The sequence below is a fragment of the Cygnus olor genome, chromosome 7 (assembly GCF_009769625.2).
Source record: "Cygnus olor isolate bCygOlo1 chromosome 7, bCygOlo1.pri.v2, whole genome shotgun sequence".
Taxonomy (NCBI): domain Eukaryota; kingdom Metazoa; phylum Chordata; class Aves; order Anseriformes; family Anatidae; genus Cygnus; species Cygnus olor.
In genome coordinates this window covers 1,248,536-1,269,503 of record NC_049175.1, presented here as the reverse complement: position 1 = coordinate 1,269,503, position 20,968 = coordinate 1,248,536, and the positions used below count along the sequence as shown (strand labels likewise).

Here is a 20,968-nt window from a genome sequence, read left to right as displayed (position 1 = left end):
CCTGAGTCTGGTCAGCTGTAATCAGGTGGTTAGCAATGGTGGTGCCAAGAGCCAGCCAGCCAGCCTAGATTTTGTAAAAGATGTTGGCATCAGATGATTTGGCAATATAGTCACTGAACGACTGTATGTCAACATGCTGAGGTTTCTCTTTTTTCTTTTTTTTTTTTTTTTGATTTTGTGGCAGATGGTGGATATTACAGCCAAGAACTGTGGTAAGCCAGAGGCCCTGCCCATTGCTATCAAACTGAATGTTGGCTATTCTAAATGGAAACATTTTTGATTAAGGGTGGGATTTGGCTTCAGTTTTCATGTATTTTGGCACTGTGGTCTGACACATTAGACTTACGGTATATAAGACAAATTAAATGTAAGCATCTTCCAATACATGATACTTCTTTCAATCTTCACACGCCTAAGTTCCTTCTCTCTCAATATAGTGTAACAATTATTCTACATATGCATATTTATGCTATTAACTTCAAATGTATATAGGTACAATCAAGTGCACACAGTAAACAAGTGTCTTTTCCTCTCTTTTTAAATGAGATGGCTCTGTGCTTCTACCGAACTGTAGTGCCAGGCTAAATACAAGTGAGAGAAGAAAGGTTACCAACCCTTTCAGAAACACAGTCATTTAAGATGTATATCTAACAAGTGGCAACCTTGAAATCTCACTGTCACTGAAAAGAACATTAGAAAAGCCTTCCTGACTACACCACTGGAGGAAAGTTTTAATAAAAACTAATTAAACTACAAAAATCCCAAGTGGTTAACTGATTTTAGGGGCTAAATTTCTGGCAATTCTAATTATCCTCTTGTGGCTTCACTTAGTGTTTCACAACCAGGACAGATGACAATGAAAAACTGCAGTTAAATTCATCCTCCCTGACACCATGCTAAGCACTAGCTTCTCCCTCTCCAAGTAAAATCAATACCATGTTTGAGTAAACACGTTTACAGCTTTATTAGGATGTCTCTCTTGTTCTGTAACAGCTACTTGAAGCTGTGGTAACAAATCGACTCAACTCAGTTAAACCTAGAGAGCTGAGTAAGAGGCTCATCAATAAGGTTGTTATAAAAATAAACTGCAGGAGATCAGAAAGCTGGAACAAACAGCCTTTTAAATGTCAATATTTTTACTTCCAGAGAATGACAAAACCATGAGATCATAAATAAAATGTTTCAGAAGTCTATATCTACTCTATTTATAAAACGGTCATGTGCTAAATGTGGGATGCACTTCACTGTCTGTGTACCACCTTCTTACACAAACTTCTTATTTTCTAGTCACCAACATGAATACTAAAGCAAGCATGTTTTCAGGAGAAGCAGCTAGTATTGTTATTGCTGCCTCTATCCCTCTTGTTTTCTTTATATTTACAAACACCTCCTGAATGCACTGAATTCCTGTAAGGATCATTCAGATGGGTGCATGCCTGCATCTGCCTCAGTCTGAGCTTATACAGTCATTTATGGACACATGCAAATAATGCAACTTTGCATTTAGTGGAAGACTGTGAGTAAGTGCAAGGAGTGTTTTCATATCACTTTAGCAGCCATTTCCTGGAATAGAGAGGAGGTGTTGAATACACAAAGCAAAAAAGAGCTCAGCCCCTAATGCTTTAAAGCATTACATGTGGAAAAGTTAACAAAAGATTCCTGCAAAAATGTAACAATAAAAAAATGAAATAAAACTCCACTATATCCCTGTTATTCCATTAGGAGTCAATTACTCAAAGCTGAATATTTTTATTGCATTGCTTATATGATTACCACTGTCTGGACCTTTTGGGCCAGCTCATTGCAGCTTGTAGAGTAAGGCGTAATCATACTTCCCAGGGCCTGTATAGATGCTTGGGCCCATTGGAGACTCTCTCTGAGGAAAATTTGTTGTTTCTTTGATGTCTCTGTGCAAGCCAAAATGGTGTCTGTAGCTCTACAGCACTTTGGTCCTGAAGGCTGTGCAATGGATGGAGAAAACTTACGTCCCGATTTGGAGCCCACTGAGACTGATGGGAGTTTTCCTTTTGACCTCAACTTCTCGGCCTATGCCTTCACTGAGTGCTGTCCATTCTTTAAGGAAGAACAGCCCAACACTGGAGGAAAGGCTTAAGTGTTTTATACGGTGACACTTTCCACATTACTCATCCTCTGTGGACTCTACTTATAATCTGTGTTACATATCACGTCTATTAGAACTCCCCAGTGCATCTCATTGTCCAGGAACAGAATAATGTCAATTTACAATATGCTCCAAGAAAGACATGATGGAAGAAACTGGTATAACAAAATTGTAACTTCTGATGGTTCTAGTCTTCATTTTGAAGTCCACAGGATGAACCTTGGGAAAATTCCTTTTTGGATCAGAATCTAGTGGTGTTTGGCTTGTCTCCAACAGCCAGGACCAGGGGAAAAGATTTGATAAAACAAAAGCAAAATAAAATAAAACCCTCCAAGCTTACAAGGAATAATCAAGACACTGTGTATGCCAAATCTTAACACAGGTATTTTCATTGGAAACATCTGTCTCTATCTGGAAACAAAACAAAACAAAACAACAACAACAAAACCCACCTACTTTCCTGGCTGATATTTCTCTCTCTCTCTCTTTTTTTTTTTTCCCCTAGAAACTTCTCCTAGAAAGTTTCATAGAAGTGTTCTTCAAAAATTAAAATTCTCCTTAGCCATTTTTGAGACAGCAGAATGAAATAAACTTTTTTGTTCTTGTTTTTTTTTGTAAGTATCTCAGGACAATTTCTGAGCCTCAAAACAGATTCTTAGTATTGACATTAAATGGTGCAGATTCCTACACCTACTGCTTGGGATAGGAGGAAGAGAACCTCACTAATTTCATATAGAGGTAATGAAATCCTAAGCATAACAAAATGGAATAGTATGTAATAACCACTGTTCAATTTTTAACGCTGTTTGAGAGCATAATGCTTCTGTCATAAGTACAAAAATGGCTACATGAATGTAACTTCACAGTTGAGATTCACATGCACAAAAGCTAGGAAATTTGAAGTTGTGTTTGCAGAGCAACCATACAACAGTAAGGTTTTATTTGCAGGTATACTTCTACACAGTTGAGCCAGCCATATGCAAAGAGAATCAAAAAGCAACAGCCAATGCAGTAGGAATTACGTGGTAGCTAGACAGCCTATGAATAGCTTGAGTTTTGTGGGCCAAAATAGCCTAGCACAGCATTATATTCCTATTGCTCCTAGTTTATAGAATATCACTTAGTATATTTTGCCTCTTTAAATATCTGTTATGGTCCTGGATTGATGCTGATCACCAATAACAGTAATGTCACTTAGGTATAGGAGATCGGTGTTAAACCTACAAGCACTGCTACTACTGCTGCTTTCAATTGGGATCATGCTTTTTAATTTTCTTTCCTTTTTATTGCAACCTTGCCATGTTCCCACCTCAAGTATGAGCCCATTTCAATGCAGGGGAAGTGAAGAAATTATGGGAGAAGTTACTATCTCATTAAATAATAGAGCAATTTGCGAGTGAGTGAGCATACACACTAACCAATACCACATCCTGAGAAGTGCCTTTATGATCAGTGTCAGTCTCTGTAGCACCAAACCAATTCATATTAGACATGAAATAGGTAACATTTCAGTGTATTTTTGTATTTCATTGTGTGTTGTATTTCCTGTGAATATAGCATCAGCTTAATCTGACACATCATTTCTTAGGGGACGGCATCCAGCCCTGATTCCCAGGGGAATATTCTTGATGATCCAATCTGACTAGTGCCTCTGTCTCTATTCAGAATACATTAAAATAATACAAAAATATTATCAACAGTCTGAGAGCAAGGTAATAATAACTCATTAAAGTCATTTCTAACCTTCCACATGAACATTTTCTTTATCATTACATGATTTTCTAACACATGACACTAACATAAAATGAAATGTTATGAGGATAGGGGTAGTAGGCATGACAAAATATTTTAAACGGTGATGATTTGCTTTGAGGCGTTAAGTCAATTTGTAATTGTCCCATAGCTATTACAGCAAAAATTGGAACTTTATAATTGGTTTTGAAAATCTATTTTTAACACAGTAGGCTTGTTTTTAAAATGTACACAGCCTATTCAATGCTTGTTTCTCACAAAGCCTATCCAGAATGTCTCTGATTTTATGGTGAGGTAAACTAGGCATTTAAGACCCAAAATACTAATCCTCTTGCTGCACACTCTGGCTCCCTTAGCACTGCCGATGTCACTGACAGGCAAAGAGACACGACAGCTAGAAGGATCAGGTCCTGCTTCAGTCTACTTAGAAGCTTCTGAGGCTTTTTAATTCCACTCCATGGTCCTTTCAAAGGGCTCTCTCCTACATATTATTGAAAAAAAAAAAAAGACAGCAAATATACTAATATTTTGCTTTACAGTAATTCTATGTATTTTTCTGGATTGTCCTTATATTGTATAGGTGAAAATGAGAATTACCATATTTAGGTTACTATGTTTTGATAAAAATAAATATGCAATAAACTTATTAAAATGAACAGTTAGAAACCTACATAATGGTAGCAATTAAAAAAAAAAGTACATTACACTGGGACAACATTTGTACAAGTTTTACATGTAATACCAACACAGAAGAGTATATTACTTCCAAAGAAATAATTTTGAATGGGATTGGCAAATAAATTAAGTAGGGAATTAAACAGAAAACTGGAATACACTGTGTTTTTCTGAGTGATACCAGTTTTTATGGTTTTGTTCAAGTAGTTGCAATTCAAACTGTGGTAAACTTCTAAATTGTGCCTGTATCAATGTTGAAATGACTAGTGACTGGCTACAATATTGATCAGAATAACGATGTGCCTCTAGCTGAGACTGAGCAAAGTCAGCCAGGAAAGTATAATCTGGTAATTTTCTAGTTTGTAGAAGACCAGTTACAGAGATAACGTGACCATCTAACAGACTAGTTTTAGATGTGATATTTATCTGAGAGAATTAAGGATTCCACCAGAACACATGGGCGGTAAGTCATGAACATGTTGACAAGTTCTCCTCTAGCAAGCCAAGATTGATGCCCTATCTGCAGCTCAGCTATTATACTCATGTATGCTGTTTATAAAACAGGAGTATTAAAGATGGGCAAAATGGGCTGTCAGTCAAAATGCGGATGACATTAACAAGGTATTTTTATTTCAAAGCTCCATATCTCATCAGCCATGATCTCAGTAATAACAGGATTGCTCAGAAGCAATTAGCCACCCATGTTGTATAAATGAAGACAAAGAGTGCTGATTTTTGTTAAAACATTTATCTTTACTTCAAAGAAAAGGCAAAAAGTAGTATCCCCTCTTCTCTTTGCTCATGAAGATAAATTTTATAGCAGAAATAAGCCATAACAAATAACATATATGTATATATCTAATTGCTATTACAAAAAAAGAAAAAAGTACCTCTCACTCCCAGCTGGCAAATAAAATTTCCTCTCAGGGTTCTGGAGTTATCAGAAGGCAGTACTTCACAGCAGTGATATTTTATCCACTGTATTTCTCTCTATCAAATGTGATTAAAAATGATGGCAACTTCCCAAGGTATCTTAAACAAATACAAAAACCTTATACAAATTAAAGACCATTGTAAGTGAATTAAGTAGCTTCTGGTATCACAATCCTGCTGTTCATTAAAGAACTACTCCTAGTTCCTTGAACTCCTATTACAACAAATCTAGAATGTTTTAGGGGTGCCAAGTACTGGAGGGAGGGCAATGCTTACAACAGAGATTCATACAGAGCTGAAAAAACAGCAAATAAGAGGAATATTTCATTCCTCTGCAATGTTTTTAGTGAAAACAGATTCTTTCACAATCTTAGATGGTCCTATACACCCATTAAGGAGTTTTACTTTTAATATAGTCACAAGCTTACTCATAATTTAGTATTCTAACACACCATTTTAATCACCAGTTCCTGCTGTCTGCATTATCAGATCTTTTTGTCATGTTTTGCACTCCTGGTATAACCATATAGCAACTATCCATAAGAATGTATTTAATTTCTCACACACATGCATATGCATCTACCCACCCAACTCCTTTACTTGAAATACCTATGAGATTTATTAGACAAAGCCATGAACACAGTCCACCTTTGCCCTATACCAGATTTATTGTGAGTAGATGGAACTCTCATTGTATTAGCTTCAATTTTTAATTCAGTCAGCTTCTACGCTTTAACCACCAACACTGCCTGCAGAAGACAACTGAGGCAGATTTTCAGAGAAGCAGGAAGTGGCAGCAGGGTCCCTAATTCCTATAGGTTTAAAAGTTATGGAACCACAGCACAACTGAGGTTGGAAGAGACATCCAGAGGTCACTCGCTCCAGCCTGTGGCCATATAAATGATTTTTTAATTTAAAGATTCTTGGATTCCTTCCATAAATGATAGATTCTGCAGAACAACAGCAGAAGAAATACAAGAGCAGATTTAATTTGTTCCATTTTTATCGATGTTATACTTGTTCAAATCCACAGCATTCAGTGAAGGTGTTTCAAAGTTGTACTAAAGTTCTTCAAAGTTTACTAAAGTGCCTTGAAAACAGAACCAGACTTTTTTTTTTTTTAAACAAGGTTTCTTGAATCAAACTTGTTAGTAGAGGAATAATGAAGAGCAATTATTCTGTGCACTGTGGATTCTTTGCAAGCCTATCTTCATATTTCTTGTACCGTGTTTTCACAAATGTATATATGTATTTATATAATATCATTGAAGAATGTTTCACATTAAGGGTAATATTTTAACATTTCAATAATGTAGAAATATACCACATATTACTTAACTCTGAAATCAAAGCTGGATGTCACTCTATAGAAAATCATTTGCATTTAGCTTACAAAACCAGACTAAAATTTGAACAATGTGATGTCCTTTAGGCAAGCTCTGAGGAGTCCAAGGTCTTTATCTAATTTGTAGAGGCATTTAGATTAAGATAGAAAAAATACTGTTTAGGATTAACCTCTATATTAAAGCTGAGGGAATGACTTAGTTTAGTCAGTTTGGCAATAGAAACATAAACAAAAGGAGGGAAATATCTCCACTAAACCCTCAAGTCTCTAAAGAGAAGATGAGGATGCAACGAGGCACACTTACTCAAAAACACTTATGAAAGGAGACAAATCCTCTTTTGTTGCTGTCCCTGTCTTCTATCAGAACAGCTCTCTGATAACTGAGACAGAATTTGGCCACCTCATATGATTTACACTAGGTTTCACAAGAGAAAGAGAGAGAACTGCTTCTTCTGTAAGCATGTGCACCAAAAAATTTCTCAGTGTGGCTTTCAAACTATAGATAACAGCCTTATGAAATTCCTCTGTACATGAAAGCTGCCAATGGGATTTTTAAATTGACAGGTGGTTTGAGCTGTTGACTCAGCTTTGGTACCAACAGAGGCAAATTGCTATCAGCTTGTCTTTGGCACTGTACAATGCTTAATGAAGAGCTCCTTATATCTAAGGATTTTTTTTTCCTTGAGAATGGTATAATATCTTTATAGCATGGTGATAAGTAATATATGCTTACTGTGATCATTCTGTCACTGTGTCATTACACTACTTGAAAATGACTTGTGGTTACACTCCATACTTCAGTACTTTTCATACAGTATATAACTAAATCATAGTAGATTACAAAGTCAATATATTTCTATTGACAGAACCTGAAAAAAAGCATTGATTTTACACCTTCTGCTATTCATTTATTATGGATTCTTGATCCAATTCCACTTAGAGGCAGAGATTTTGCAGGGCACAATGACAGCTATTATCAGAAAAGATTCTTATTGTTTTCATTGGTTACGGTGGCAATGACAAAGAGGAGTCCAAACAGAAAGCAGACCTTACTATAGTTAAAGAGAGCAGGATAGCATAAGGGAAAATACAGGATGTTAAAATTGTCTGTGTTTCAGTATGTTTACTGCCATTAAATATACTCTGATTAACATTATTGCAGAAGTTCAAAATGGGCTGACTAGCAATAAATAAATGGTAATTTAATGAGTAACAGAATGTTCCACAAACTCTACAAAATAAGGCTGTAATTCCATTAGAGAACTCTTGTGTCATAAGCCAGGTCAGCGAAGCACAAGTGATTTGTCAATGTCCTCAGAACCCGGAGATGGACTTGCAACTTTAATTTATGAGTATCTCAGGGATTTATAACAGAAGAATCTATGGCACCCCTGAAATCCATAGGAGGTGCTGAGATGCTACAAAGTAAATCATTACTGTTTAAATTTCTAGAAGGTAGTAGTGTTGTTGAAAAGCAATAAAGGCAGAACACCATTAGTGTTGTTTAGAGAAGTATTTTTAGCATAAAGCTACCTGCAGCCATTTTAAAACCTGATTTCTCACTCATGCACTGCACCAGCGTGAATGGCAGGTGACTTGATGCCTGTGGTAAGAGGTAAGAAATTCGGAGATATTCCTGGTGCCAACTTAATAAAATCACATTTCAACTGAAGAATGAAGTTTATTTTTTGTTGCTTGCTGTTGGAGTAAGCTAGTTCTCCTTGGAGGCCAGCAGTTCGAAGTATGGAACTGCTCAGCTCATGAATCAACTCACAGAGTTAAAAGCGCCCAGAAACTTTGTATCTTTAAACTTTTTCATGACTTTTAAGTTTAATGACTGTCAGTAGTTAGATAGATTCTAGAAAAAATAGAACAGAACAAACCACCAGATTTCTTATTTTCCACTTTCACATGGAGAAATACATAAGGAGTGACTTGCCAAGTTGGCATAATTGTTGAGATGGAATTTCCTTACAAACTGTGAGTTAAACTTCTGGAAGAGTGCCTCAGTGAAAGACCTTTCAAAATACGATAAAGCCTAACAAAACTGACCTCCTCATGTAAAATAAAACCTGCTTGATGGGGTTAGTTCTCATTATATCCCACATTTTCCTCTCAGCCAAGACACTGTGTGCCAACGAAACCACTGCTCAGTCATGTTAATATACCGATCTCAAAAGCTTCACGGTATGGGAAAGCTTTGCCAGGGCACTCTTGTTCTCTACTGTTTGAATGAAGGACTATGTTTCTAGGGGAGTATAGTATAACAATGAGTGCATTTTTGAGTTACGGGATGAACTTCAAAACATTTTATTGCAAGGATACTAAAATCAAAATATTATATCTAGAATCAAAGAATAGCCTGAGTTGGAAGGGACCCACAAGGATCATCGAGTCCTACCTCTGGCTCCACACAGGAGTACCTAAAAATTAAGCCATGTTTCTGAGAGCAATGTCCAAACGCTCCTTGAACTCCGGCAGGCTCAGTGCTATGACCACTGCCCTGGGAAGCCTGTCCCAGTGCCCAACCACCCTCTGGGTGCAGAATCTTTCACTAACACCCAGCCTGACCCTCCCTTGTCACAGCTCCATGCCGTTCCCTCAGGTCCTGTCACTGTCCCCAGAGAGCAGAGCTCAGCACCTGCCCCTCCGCTCCCCTCATGAGGGAGCTGCAGGCCGCCATGAGGCCTCCCCTCAGCCTGCTCTGCTCGGGGCTGAACAAACCAAGGGACCTCAGCTGCTCCTCATATGTCTTGCCCTCTGGACCCTTCACCATATTTGTAGCCCTCCTTTGCACACTCTCTAATAGTTTTATGTCCTTTTTATAATGTAGTGCCCAAAACTGCACACAGTGCTTGAGGTGAGGCTGCACTAGTGCAGAGCAGAGCAGGACAATCCCTTCTCTCAGCTGGCTAGCCATGCTGTGCCTGATTCACCCAGGACACATCTGGCCCTTCTGGCTGCCAGGGCACGCTGGTGACTCATGTTCAACTTGCTGTTGACCAGAAGCCCCAGATCCCTTTCTGTGGGACTGCTCTCCAGCCTCTCATCCCCCGGTCTGTAGCTATAGCCAGGGTTGCCCCATCACAGGTGCAGAATCCAGCACTTGCTCTTGTTGAGCTTCATATGGTTGGCAATTGCCCAGCTCTCTAATTTGTCAAGATCTCTCTGCAAGGCCTCTCCAGCCTCAACTGAGTCAACAGCTCTGGTACTCAGGTACTGTTGCCTGGGTAGTAATAGCTTGATAAAAACCTCAATCAAAGAAAGAAACCAGGAAAACACTGAAAAGAATATATAACCTTTCCATTATAAAAATTCTGTCAGGACTAAAACACGACATCTGGCACAATGCTAGAATCAACAGAAGATACGTATGTTAACTACTACTACCCACATTACTGTGTAGGGTTTTCTGGTAAGGAGACAATAAAGAAGTTTTCCTGTTGCAAATACATACTTTGAAAACACATGAAAAGTGTGATATAGATAAAATACAGATATTCCCCCCAAATGAAACACAGACCGAATCAAAGCCTATCCAGTTCAGTATCCCATTTCCTACATATGGGAAAGAAAATTAAATGACTCCATGAAGAAGGAGACCACAGTATGTAAGACTAGAATCAGCTGTGTACCTAGACTGTTATGACTCCCAAATCTCCCATCTGGACTAAGCTCAGGAAAATCTGTTCTCTGAGGAGAATAAATGACCAATTTATTTTTTATGGGGTGACAGAGGAGAACTAAGATAGCTCAGAAGCTAATAGAAGAAGTGTGAGTATTCAAAAGCTCATGTTGGTTTCTGAGTCATAGCAGAGTGAAATACGGTGCAAGAAGAACCTAAGCTCACATACCAATATTCAGGTAAGGATCTAACTGCAATGAGAATTCAGAGACTTGCAACTGCTGAGCCAAATTCCTTTACAGAGGAAAAAACAGCTGTGCTCCTTTCCTTACCTGTTATGGTAAGAGGGAGAACTGTACAGTGCCATGCTACATTACACTGCATTGCACTTGAATGCTATACAAAAAGCATCCGATGATGCCTAAGTGCTTTTTGTAGGGCCAGTGAGGAAAATAATCCATGTCCATAAATAGTAATACAGGGCCTTTGTTCTAATTCCCCTCAAATACACTGAAGCTTGCTGTCTCCACACAGGTTATCTCAACAGGCTTAGGAAGACAAAGGGGAGCTGATCTTTCAGAAGAGCCATTCTCTTTCCTTTCTTCCCAAATTTAGCATTTTTCACATTGTTTTCCCCCAAAATTCTGAAATCCACTGTTAGACACTTGGAGAAAGCCATCTCACAACTGATCCAAGACCAGCCTGGCCAGGTATGCCTGAACTCCTTGGAAGGGAGCAGTTTGGAATGGGGTCTGATTTGGCTTCTATCAGCCAGTCCATCCAGTATGTTCTGAAAAATTAATCAGTATGTTCTGAAAAATGAAAAGTTAACGTTTTAGCTTTCTACAGAAAAACAGCAGCTAAGGCAGGGACCCACTAGAGTCCCACTAGGGAACTTTTCCCACTAGGGAAAAGGAAAGGTTATGAGAGACCAGGCAGTTCTTAAAGCCTGATCAGTCATAACAGTCTTCCTGCAGCTAAGCCAGGAAAGAAGCAGGACTATTAAAAAACCATAAAAGTCCTGATTTCCATATAATGCCTAAAATCTGAAGAAATGAGAATAAATACAATCTGAGATAAATGTGGCAGACACGAAAATCTGCTTCCTGCTGAGGCAAAGCTTGGTCAGTGTCTACCATATTGACCACCTGAGTACTACTCAGACTACCCATTATTTTATTTTTAGGCTCTGAAAACTAAACAGGCAAGATCTTTTCCGTTTTCATGACAAGAACAGCAGCTTACTAGCACAGCTGATACACAGAGCACGTGTATATGAGGATAAGCACTTGAAGATCTAATTTATGTTGATAGTCACTGTTACTTACTGGTTCAAATTTAGTCTTTATTTGCCACTCTCAATTGTTCCTAAATCACAAGTATACATTAAAAGGTGTATGAATAACATGACCTAACATGTTTTCCTCTATTCCTGCCCTTCTTGATTCATGAAAGCACCAAGGCAAGAGAGTAATAACATTCCTATTTTCAGCCAGATTTAAGTGTATACTGAAAATTTATCATAGGTTGAAGTGATGTATTGAGTAGGAATGGAACTATACACATGCTTAAGATTAAGCTTATTTTGAATACCTTCTTGAAGTGGGACTCAATTCTGAAGCTTTAATTTGGGTTAACACGCTGCTTGTTATCCCCTTCATGGCTACAAGACTGAGCCCTGCATTTCTGTTTATAAAGTCTCTTTGGTAATGTTTCCAGTAAATTAGTGACTAATGGAGCTCCTTAAAGCTGCTGTGTCCTGGATATCAGAGCCTTCAGGATGCAATAGTGCATCACAGAACTACATGTATGAAGGTTACAATGAATGACAGAACTTTTGGATTAGATTGTTTTTTGGCTTATATTGAATCGTTTTTAAAAACAGGCATAGACATAACATCCTATTTTTTTTTTCCTTAGAGCTTATGCCAAAAAAAATAGTAAGTTTGCAAATGGATATTAAGCAATGCCAGATATTTTCTGGGTTTGTTTTAACAAATTAACCCTTTGTGTTCTTTTCTGATGTCCAAATAATTGTATTGGAAGCAGATGTTCTACCAAAACCGACATGATCAGAAGACATTATGCTCACTTATTAACATACTGTTTAATATTCACTACAACCTGTTTTAAAGAACAACAATGTGTTAACATTTAAGCCAGGAGGGATTTCTGTACACTATATAGTACTTGATGCAGCTTGTTTATGCAACAGTCTGACAGATACAATTAATCTCATGAAAATGACCAGAGTATAGCATAATGGCATATCATCTTTAAAGTAATAGAACACACTTTCCCTTTGAAAATCAGAACTTAATTGAATCCCATAAGTTCAGAATGCAGAGAAAAGCTCTAAAAGAATGAAGTTAATTCTATGGGATAGTTGAATGAAAAAATGGTAGATTTTATACAGAGAATAATAGGACAATCTCCAAATAAGAGTGAAGAAAGAAATACCTCCAACAAATGCATCTCCAGCTCCATTGGTATCCACGATTTCACTCTGATCACTCACCAACACAGGGAAAGTAGTTACTTCATTTTCTGTAACGGAAAGAGAGAATAAAACATCAGCAGCTTACAAATATGACGTAGAAAAGCACACCAAACAGTGAAAAAAAAATCAAAACTGAAGCTCTGACTCTATAACACAACATAGTAATTTGGACAAAAACAGATTTGGTTTATAATAATAATAATCTGCAATGCAGTATTTTTGCAGAGGGATATGGGAATACATTTGATCAAGCTATTTTTTGTGGACATTTTCATTCATTAATTTTGGTCTCATTCCTTTTCTTTATCTCCTAATATTAAGGGCAAGAGAAAAGAACTAAACTGGGAGGAACAACATAAAACACACGGGCATATGGACAAGACTAAGAAAAGCTCATCCTGCCAAAAACAGTGCTTCTTATTAGTTGCAGAGAGGTGATGTAGTCTCCAGAATAGCCAGTCTGAGCCTCCAAAAGTTCCAAAGAAATTGCTACATTGCAAAAAACAAAACACACGTGAACTAGCTAAAGTAAAACTGTGAAACGAAGAGCAGGAACTACTGTATATCAGACTGCTCTCAAATTACATCTTTTTAAAAAACACATATATGTAAGAAGGTTTGCAACTCTCCAGCTGACTAGATTTGGCTTCAAGATTTCAACGACTTCATTCTCTTCCTTATTTCTTTTTAAAAAATTATGTCCTTCTCTGCAGCTCCCTGCCCTCTACTGGCACTCGTTAAACCTATTGCAATAGGTGGATACTCAGCATCTTCACCTCAATTCACTGCCACACCACAGTTCAACATAATTACACCACTTAGGTATGATAACTTTAGAGTTCGAGGGTTATAAATTTAATATATACCACTAATTAATCAGCTATGGCTTTCCAGGTGGTAATGTCATAATGACGTGATAAAAATATAATTACCACCTTGTCACAATACCTTGTTAAAGTGTAAATTATCCCTGTAACAGAGCCAATGGAAGTTCTGCCTCTGGTAGTCAGTATGCATTAAACTGTCTCAGAGCAAACAGATTGTCCTTTGGCAGACAGCAGGAATTAAAAAAAGGGGAGGGGGAAGAAAAGCCTGTCAACCAGTGAAAATGAAAACCATCAGAGCTGTCATCCTTTAATTTTTGGAAAAAAAAAATAAAATGGGAAATAGATCCTCCAGCAGCTAAAAGCTGGAGACAAGTAGCTTCTTCACTGTCCAGCAACAGAGCAGATCATAAAAATCGCTCTCACATTGACATACACAGTAGCAAACAAGGAAACCTAGTTTGGGAAGCATATAAAGAATTCACAGTCTCAAATCAGGCAAGTCTGCGTATGCTGCAGAGGTACCAGAAGGATCCTGGTTTCTGTGAAATTCAGTGTATCAGCTCTACTGCTCTTCACCATCTGCCACTAAGTGAACCAGGCAGATATAATGATGCTGCCTCCAGAGGGAACTGGTGGCTGGCCCACCAGGAGGGGAGGGGAGGGGAGCATTAGCAACAACCATCCATGAGAGGCAAAGGAAAAAGGGTAATGAAAACCATAAGATTCCAATTAAAGAACAGGTTTCAGTCAGTTCTCAGTGCATCCTGCTCCCTATACTGTTAAGAAAGCTACTTAGAAATCTACTTTGATGCTGTATTGTACTCAAGATAGTCTTCAAAAGTAACATTTTTTAGTAATTTTAACAGGATTCATTTGAATTGGAAATCAAGAAAGAGAGGTCTTATATTAAACTTTGCCAGGAGAGCAGAGTGTATTCATCCATTTCATGAGAAGGTATATAAGACTGGCTCTAGATAATGCTAAAACAATGAACAAAGTGATAGATCTGTTGAAGACACTTTGTAATAAACTAACCTGCTTGGGCACACACAGATGTTCTACGTTAAGTACACAGCAGACACTTGCATATGCATACAAATGCATGTGTTTGGGCACAGAGAATGAACAATGCACGGGCATTATATTTAGACTGCTGTAAATGGGTCTTGGCATCAAATAAGACTCTCCGTTCAAGAAAAGTTCCACAGATGAAAGTTCACACTATCATCTTTCTCCTTTCTTTTCCTCCTCTGTCTTGACTCCTTCACTCAGCTCCCTCTAGTACATTCAGGTGAGTATTGCACTGTGAGCCCTTATTTTACTCTTTCTGCAGTGGATGTAATTGTAAGTAACTGAATTGGTCTAAAAACCCAAACACATCAATGACTTCTTCTGTTGATATGAAAGTAATCTTTTTTTCTGCCGTCTGCCATCTCTACCTGGACCACACATTCCATCTCCCTTTTTCTATAACATTACCTATTTGAAGAGAGGTAATAATCTTATATTTTGAAATACTGAAGTTTCAGAAGCAGCTGACATGGCTTTGGAGCACGTAGTATATGATAAAGGTATTACCACCTGCACATATTGCACACATCCAAGAGAGTAAATTATCTTTCTTTAACCTTATGAGAACTTCTACTAGCATAGTAGAGTCTACTATAACCTAACAATAGTTAACATACGGAAAGATAGAACAAAATACTGAGGTTTTTTCTTTGCTTCACAATAAATGAAGTCACTTAGAATTAAGGCTGCCATTAATTTACCTTGCAATGTCTGTGTAATAGGATAAAAATAGCTAACATCTTTCATTGATCTGTGTCTTGTAACAACTAGGCACAACAGGGTGAATTAAGATGAAGCACAAGTCTCCATTCTGAATATCCTTGCTTTTGTGACTTTAATGTTACTTTAACTTCATTTCTGTATGTGATCTATTATTTTGTAAAATGCTCAAATCCATCATAGTAAACAGAGACACCTTGGCTAAGCGCATTGGTCATCAGTGGCCTTGCATCTCTAAGTCAGTTCTGATTTCATTTATCATTCTGAGAGCTTATGAAATAAAGAGTAATTACATAAGTGTTTTGAAATCCAAGTGCTGCTCCTCTGGGCATAAAATCCAATGTTCTATTTTTAAGCAACAAATATCTTCTCTGGTAAACACACTCAGATACAACACATTCCAGTTTGGTGTCGTTTGCTGGAAGCCCAGAATTGGAAGTGTAAATTGCAAAAGGGTGTGTATAATTAGGAAAGTTTTAGTAACAAGCATTAATGAAATCTTAAATCTTGTGACTTTGATTCAGCTCCCTCACTGATTTTACACTGCTGAGGATCTCAACTGCTTTAGAATGATTTGGAAATAATCAAAAGTTAATGTACTGAATTCATAGGCTCAAGAAAATATTCTCTGATAAATCAGAAGGAATCATCTCACTGGTAAATTTAGTTACTGCTAATTTGTTGCATTATGTACGTAAAGATGTGAAATCTATCTTTGTTTTCCTCAGGCAAAAATATGCACCAGCATATCTAGCTTAAGATATTTTCGTAGGTAAAACAGTCTGGAGAGACGATAACTGGGGAACAATACTAACCGAAAAAACAGTGTTCCCACCATCCTGGTACATTTAACCTCCCAGCTGAACACAAACCTTTTTCATGATGTTAACTGAAACAATCGAATTCTGATGATAGCTGCAAATACTACAGGTCTGTCTTTAAACCAAATTAGAATCACAGACTACACGTCTACTCTTAGTACAGTAATAAACACCAGCAAGCAATCATTACATCCAATTAGGTTGAGTACTTTCCTTAACTGTGTCATTTACCAGTCTCTCTTGCTCTTAAAAGTAGATTAAATGTGTAAACTTACATTTAATTACCTGTAACAGAACTCTTATGGGCAACATGTTGGAGTGTCCATAATTTTGTATTAAAATAAAAGTAAGAAGGGAGTTCTAAAATACATACAAAAATGTCTAGCTATTTCCTCAAATAAGCTTTTGATCCAAGGGCTGATAGTAGGAGTACAGATGCTTACAAGATGGAGAAACATTCATGTTTCTTTTGTAAGCTTTAACTTGTAAAAAAGAAAAGGAACAACTGTGAAACAGAATGCTGTCCCATCTCCTTCCCACCCCCATCTTCTCTCATTTTCTTTAGATCGGGGGCCAAAAACAGATAAAAAGAAAAAAAAAAAAAGGACAGGAAGAACTTAACAGAACATAGAAACCTAAGCTCAAAACCTATAAACGTCTCTGGACAGCTATAAGGTAAGAAGTAATGAGAAAAGTATTTGGAACAAACCCATGTCAGTCTGGCTGATTCTGAGCTCTTACCTCGCTCCAGAAGGTAAAACCAGAAGCCTGCAGGCTCTAAGCCTCTGTACCTTCTTCAGCACATTAAATGCATCTTTTAAAATTAGCAGCATAATATTTTCTCCTGTTTCTTTTTCTACAGTAGAAACTACAACTGCTGTTGCTTTATTTCACATAGAGATACCACACTTGATATGTAAATCAAATAGACACTGTAATTCTCCCATCACTGTTAGCACAGCTCTGTCCACAGTGGTAAGGCAACATGGGCCAGGGTGTGGGCACTGAACCCTTACTTAGAAATCCTTACGACGTCCAATAGTGATGTATTTCAAACCTGGCTGTGTTGATTCAACCTGTCACTTCAAGGCAAACAGAATGAGATCCTGCATTTTCGGGCTGGGACTTTCAGATAGCTGTACTGTGTGAGCGCTACGGGCCCCCTGGCACTTTCTGTGTGCCGGGTAAGTTTGCCTTGTTTTGCATGCCAGCATCTCCCTCTCCTCCACCTATTTCTGTGCATTGTTCTGCCTGGTGCTGTAGCTATGAAGGGCTTGTCAGAAAAATAAGGAATTTGTTTGTGCAAGTCAGTGGAGTTAAATACTGTAACAAGAAAAATGTAAGTCAGCCACATGCTTTCAGATCTTTCTAATCAAGTATTTTAATAATACACAATGAATGATGCTGTATTCGAATAAATTCAGCATGTAGCCAAGAAAACTTTATAACAAGGAATAGTGAAGAAGTTAGGCCTTTACTGCTATTATGAACGTTACTCAAAACAAGTCAGAGAGTAGTTGTCATTTATAAAGCATTTATATGTATACGGTATGATAAAATTAATATAAATACAAATTTATTTCCGTAATAAAATGCCCAAATAGAGCAATTAGGCTACAATTCTTGCAGCTTGCTAGGCAAAAGTAAGTAAGTACATATACCTATGGGAGCCAGGATGCAAAGAACCGTCCCTCAGAGGCAATGCATTTGCAGTACAAACAGAGAAGGAATATGCCAAAGATTTTGTATTTTCTACTGCTCTACTCATGATCCTATAGGTATCTATAGCATGAATGACGGTATGCAGACCCCATTTTCTCTCTCTCTCTAAGGAGGTAAAAGTTAATCCAAAGATGCCCAGTGAGACTTGTCTTCCCTTTATTCGTCTGCCCAGACACATGCATTGTCCCATTTAGTCATGAGTATTTTTATTCAGAAGTCATATTCACAGCATTTATGTGTGATTCATAGGATTGGAGTTAATAGGGGAAAGAAGGTTTCTCCAAAGGAATTCATACACATCAACTATTAGCAATGATGTAAAATTCAACAGTATTCTTGCACTCAGCATATAGCCACTGAACCTACATGTGACAAGGTCTGCACTCCTGTCATTTCAGCACCGCTCCTTGGAAACGATGATCTTTAAGGTCCCTTCCGATCCAAACAATTCTATTCTATGAAACTATTATTATTTATACCTGCATGAGATCAGACCCAGAACTGTACCTAGTTATAATTGTACAAAAAGTAACTGTGTCAACCAATACTCATGAATAGCTTTTATAGGCCCGAATGTGTTTTGTTTACTTTATATAGGTAATGGGATCCACTTAGCTTTTGATATTGCCTGTACCATCACTGCCAATGCCGTGAGTTGACGTTCTGTTTTAGTTCTCATATTGAACAATTCTTTGTTTGCACAAGTAAACAAAACACTATGACTGCATGTAAAAGATGGGGGAATGAGTGGAGGTCAACAGAAAACACTACAGTTTTGCTTCAGATTGGTGCTAATATTAAATAAGGAAATGCATACATACATATATGGAAAAACTGCCCTAAAGAACAACCCGATGAATTTTTCTGGCATGCGTCACAATGTTTAAAGTTTAGAATGGCAATGAACTCTGTTGAGGAAGCCTTTCCGAGCACACGAGTACTGCCATTTGCCCGCTAGGCACACACTTCAGAGGGAGTTGAAACTGCGCCCACTGAACTGCCAGAAAATGCACTCCTCTAACTCAGTGCAGCTGCTGAAGACGTAAGGCAGTGCTCAGAACTGCATCATTTTCCTGTGATCTCTGCAAAAGGAATAGGGTTGAAGACTCAGGAAAGGCAAAGAGTATCAACTCACAGACACCCAAAATAAGGAAAACTCAGAACTTCTGTAACTGTTTCACTGATAGAACACTATGAAATTACAAGGAAAAGCTCAGATCAAAATCAGTCCTGAAGAAGGAGATGGGTTACAATAACCGAAATCTGTGAATGGTGTGACCCTAGCCTCGAATGAGAACAGGTCCCCTTGGCGTAACGATGGCTGCATGTCGGTATAGCTCCAGCACAATCAGTCCAGCCACCCCAGTGAAAGTGCAGCGTGGCACAAAAACAGATCTGGCCTTGGATATCAACAAATGTTGACCTCTGCTCCCACCCTGCAAATCCTACATGATTTGGCTTGACTGGTGTACACCCTACTTCATCATTAAAATTAAAAAAACAAAACAAACAAACAAAACAAACAAAAAAACCCACAAACAAACAAACAAAAACAAACAAACAAAAAAAAACAACAAACAAACCATCTAAAGAAATACTACTCTTTAAGCTACATATGGGAATGGAAGATATAAACAAATCTCTATTTCCATCCACAAGTAGGTAGCTCAGGTAGTGAAAACAAGTACAAATGACGACAGATGGAATTTCAATTTTCAATGTCTAATGCACAGAACACATCACATATGTATGCCCAAGTTACGTTGACCCATGTTCTAGCTCACACACATTCTTCAACCTTCTGAAACTTGGCTCCATGGGCTGTGCAAAAATGAAGTATCCTTCAGCTAAGAAAGCAGACCATGTACTTCACTTTCTGCTTGCACTGACCCATGTGCTAGCAAGAAAGCACATACGTTTGTACTCCATTTCATGCCGTTCTACAGACATACTCGAAATTACTGCACAACTGGACCATCAAAACACTGTCCTATGGGAGAATTTTCACAAATATTGATCTATAATCTGATCAAAAAGCTTATCAAGACATTGGCTAAAACAAGCTGTAGAAAAACGCATTACAATTTGATTTTGAGCAGGACAACCACTGTATTATGCCTCACATTTTTTTATACATTAAGCATATTGCCCTAACGGGGCAAACACACCTGTCAAAACTTGCAGGCTTTCTTAGCTATACCTCAGCTTCACAGCGGTGAACACAGAAATCACATCGTTTAAATAAATGCCATGTTACATGACAGCTTTGTTTATGCTACATGATAATCTGAGAAGCATGGGTCGTCAGTGGAGGCAGAAATAGGCCCAAGGCATTTCTATTTTACTTGAGCATCAGTAAGACTGAAAAGAGAAGGAGTGAGCATTAGGTCACTACAGAGCAGTTCTGAAGGAGTTTTTTCCTCTGGGAAAATTTATATTTAAGTTTCATAAATACAATCAGTCCATCAAAATGAAAGAGAGCCTTCCTTTCAAACATTACTAAAAATAAGTTAAAGTATAAATATATTTCTCCTTTTTTTTTTTTTTTTAATTAACTGGATGCTAGTTGGACATTGTTGAGGTAGATATGCCACAGGAATTTTATAAATTTAAACTGCCTTTAAATATTCAAGGTAGATGTAGAAATTTGTATTTTTCATCCTTTTAACTCAGAGCTCTGATCTAGAATTTTTACAATTTTTTTTTCTTCTCATGCTGTATTTGTAAATTCTCTATTGCCTTTAATTAAGATCTCCCAAGACTACTTATTTATTTTTGAAGAATGAAACTTGCTTACTAAACGAATTTTCTCAGGCTTTTGCAGGTTTTAGATCTATTAGAAGATGCCACCATAG

General features: G+C 37.6%; 1 protein-coding gene across 6 annotated transcripts in view; it reads right to left on the bottom strand.

Moving 5' to 3' along the window:
* The window catches only part of ADK (adenosine kinase), a 292,330-nt gene that overhangs the window by 9,769 nt on the left and 261,593 nt on the right, over nt 1-20,968 (bottom strand). For all 6 annotated transcript variants that reach the window (XM_040564497.1, XM_040564502.1, XM_040564500.1 and 3 more), the window contains one exon: nt 12,913-12,999. In XM_040564497.1, the coding sequence (XP_040420431.1) occupies nt 12,913-12,999 (87 nt within the window). The remainder of the gene's footprint in view (nt 1-12,912; nt 13,000-20,968) is intronic.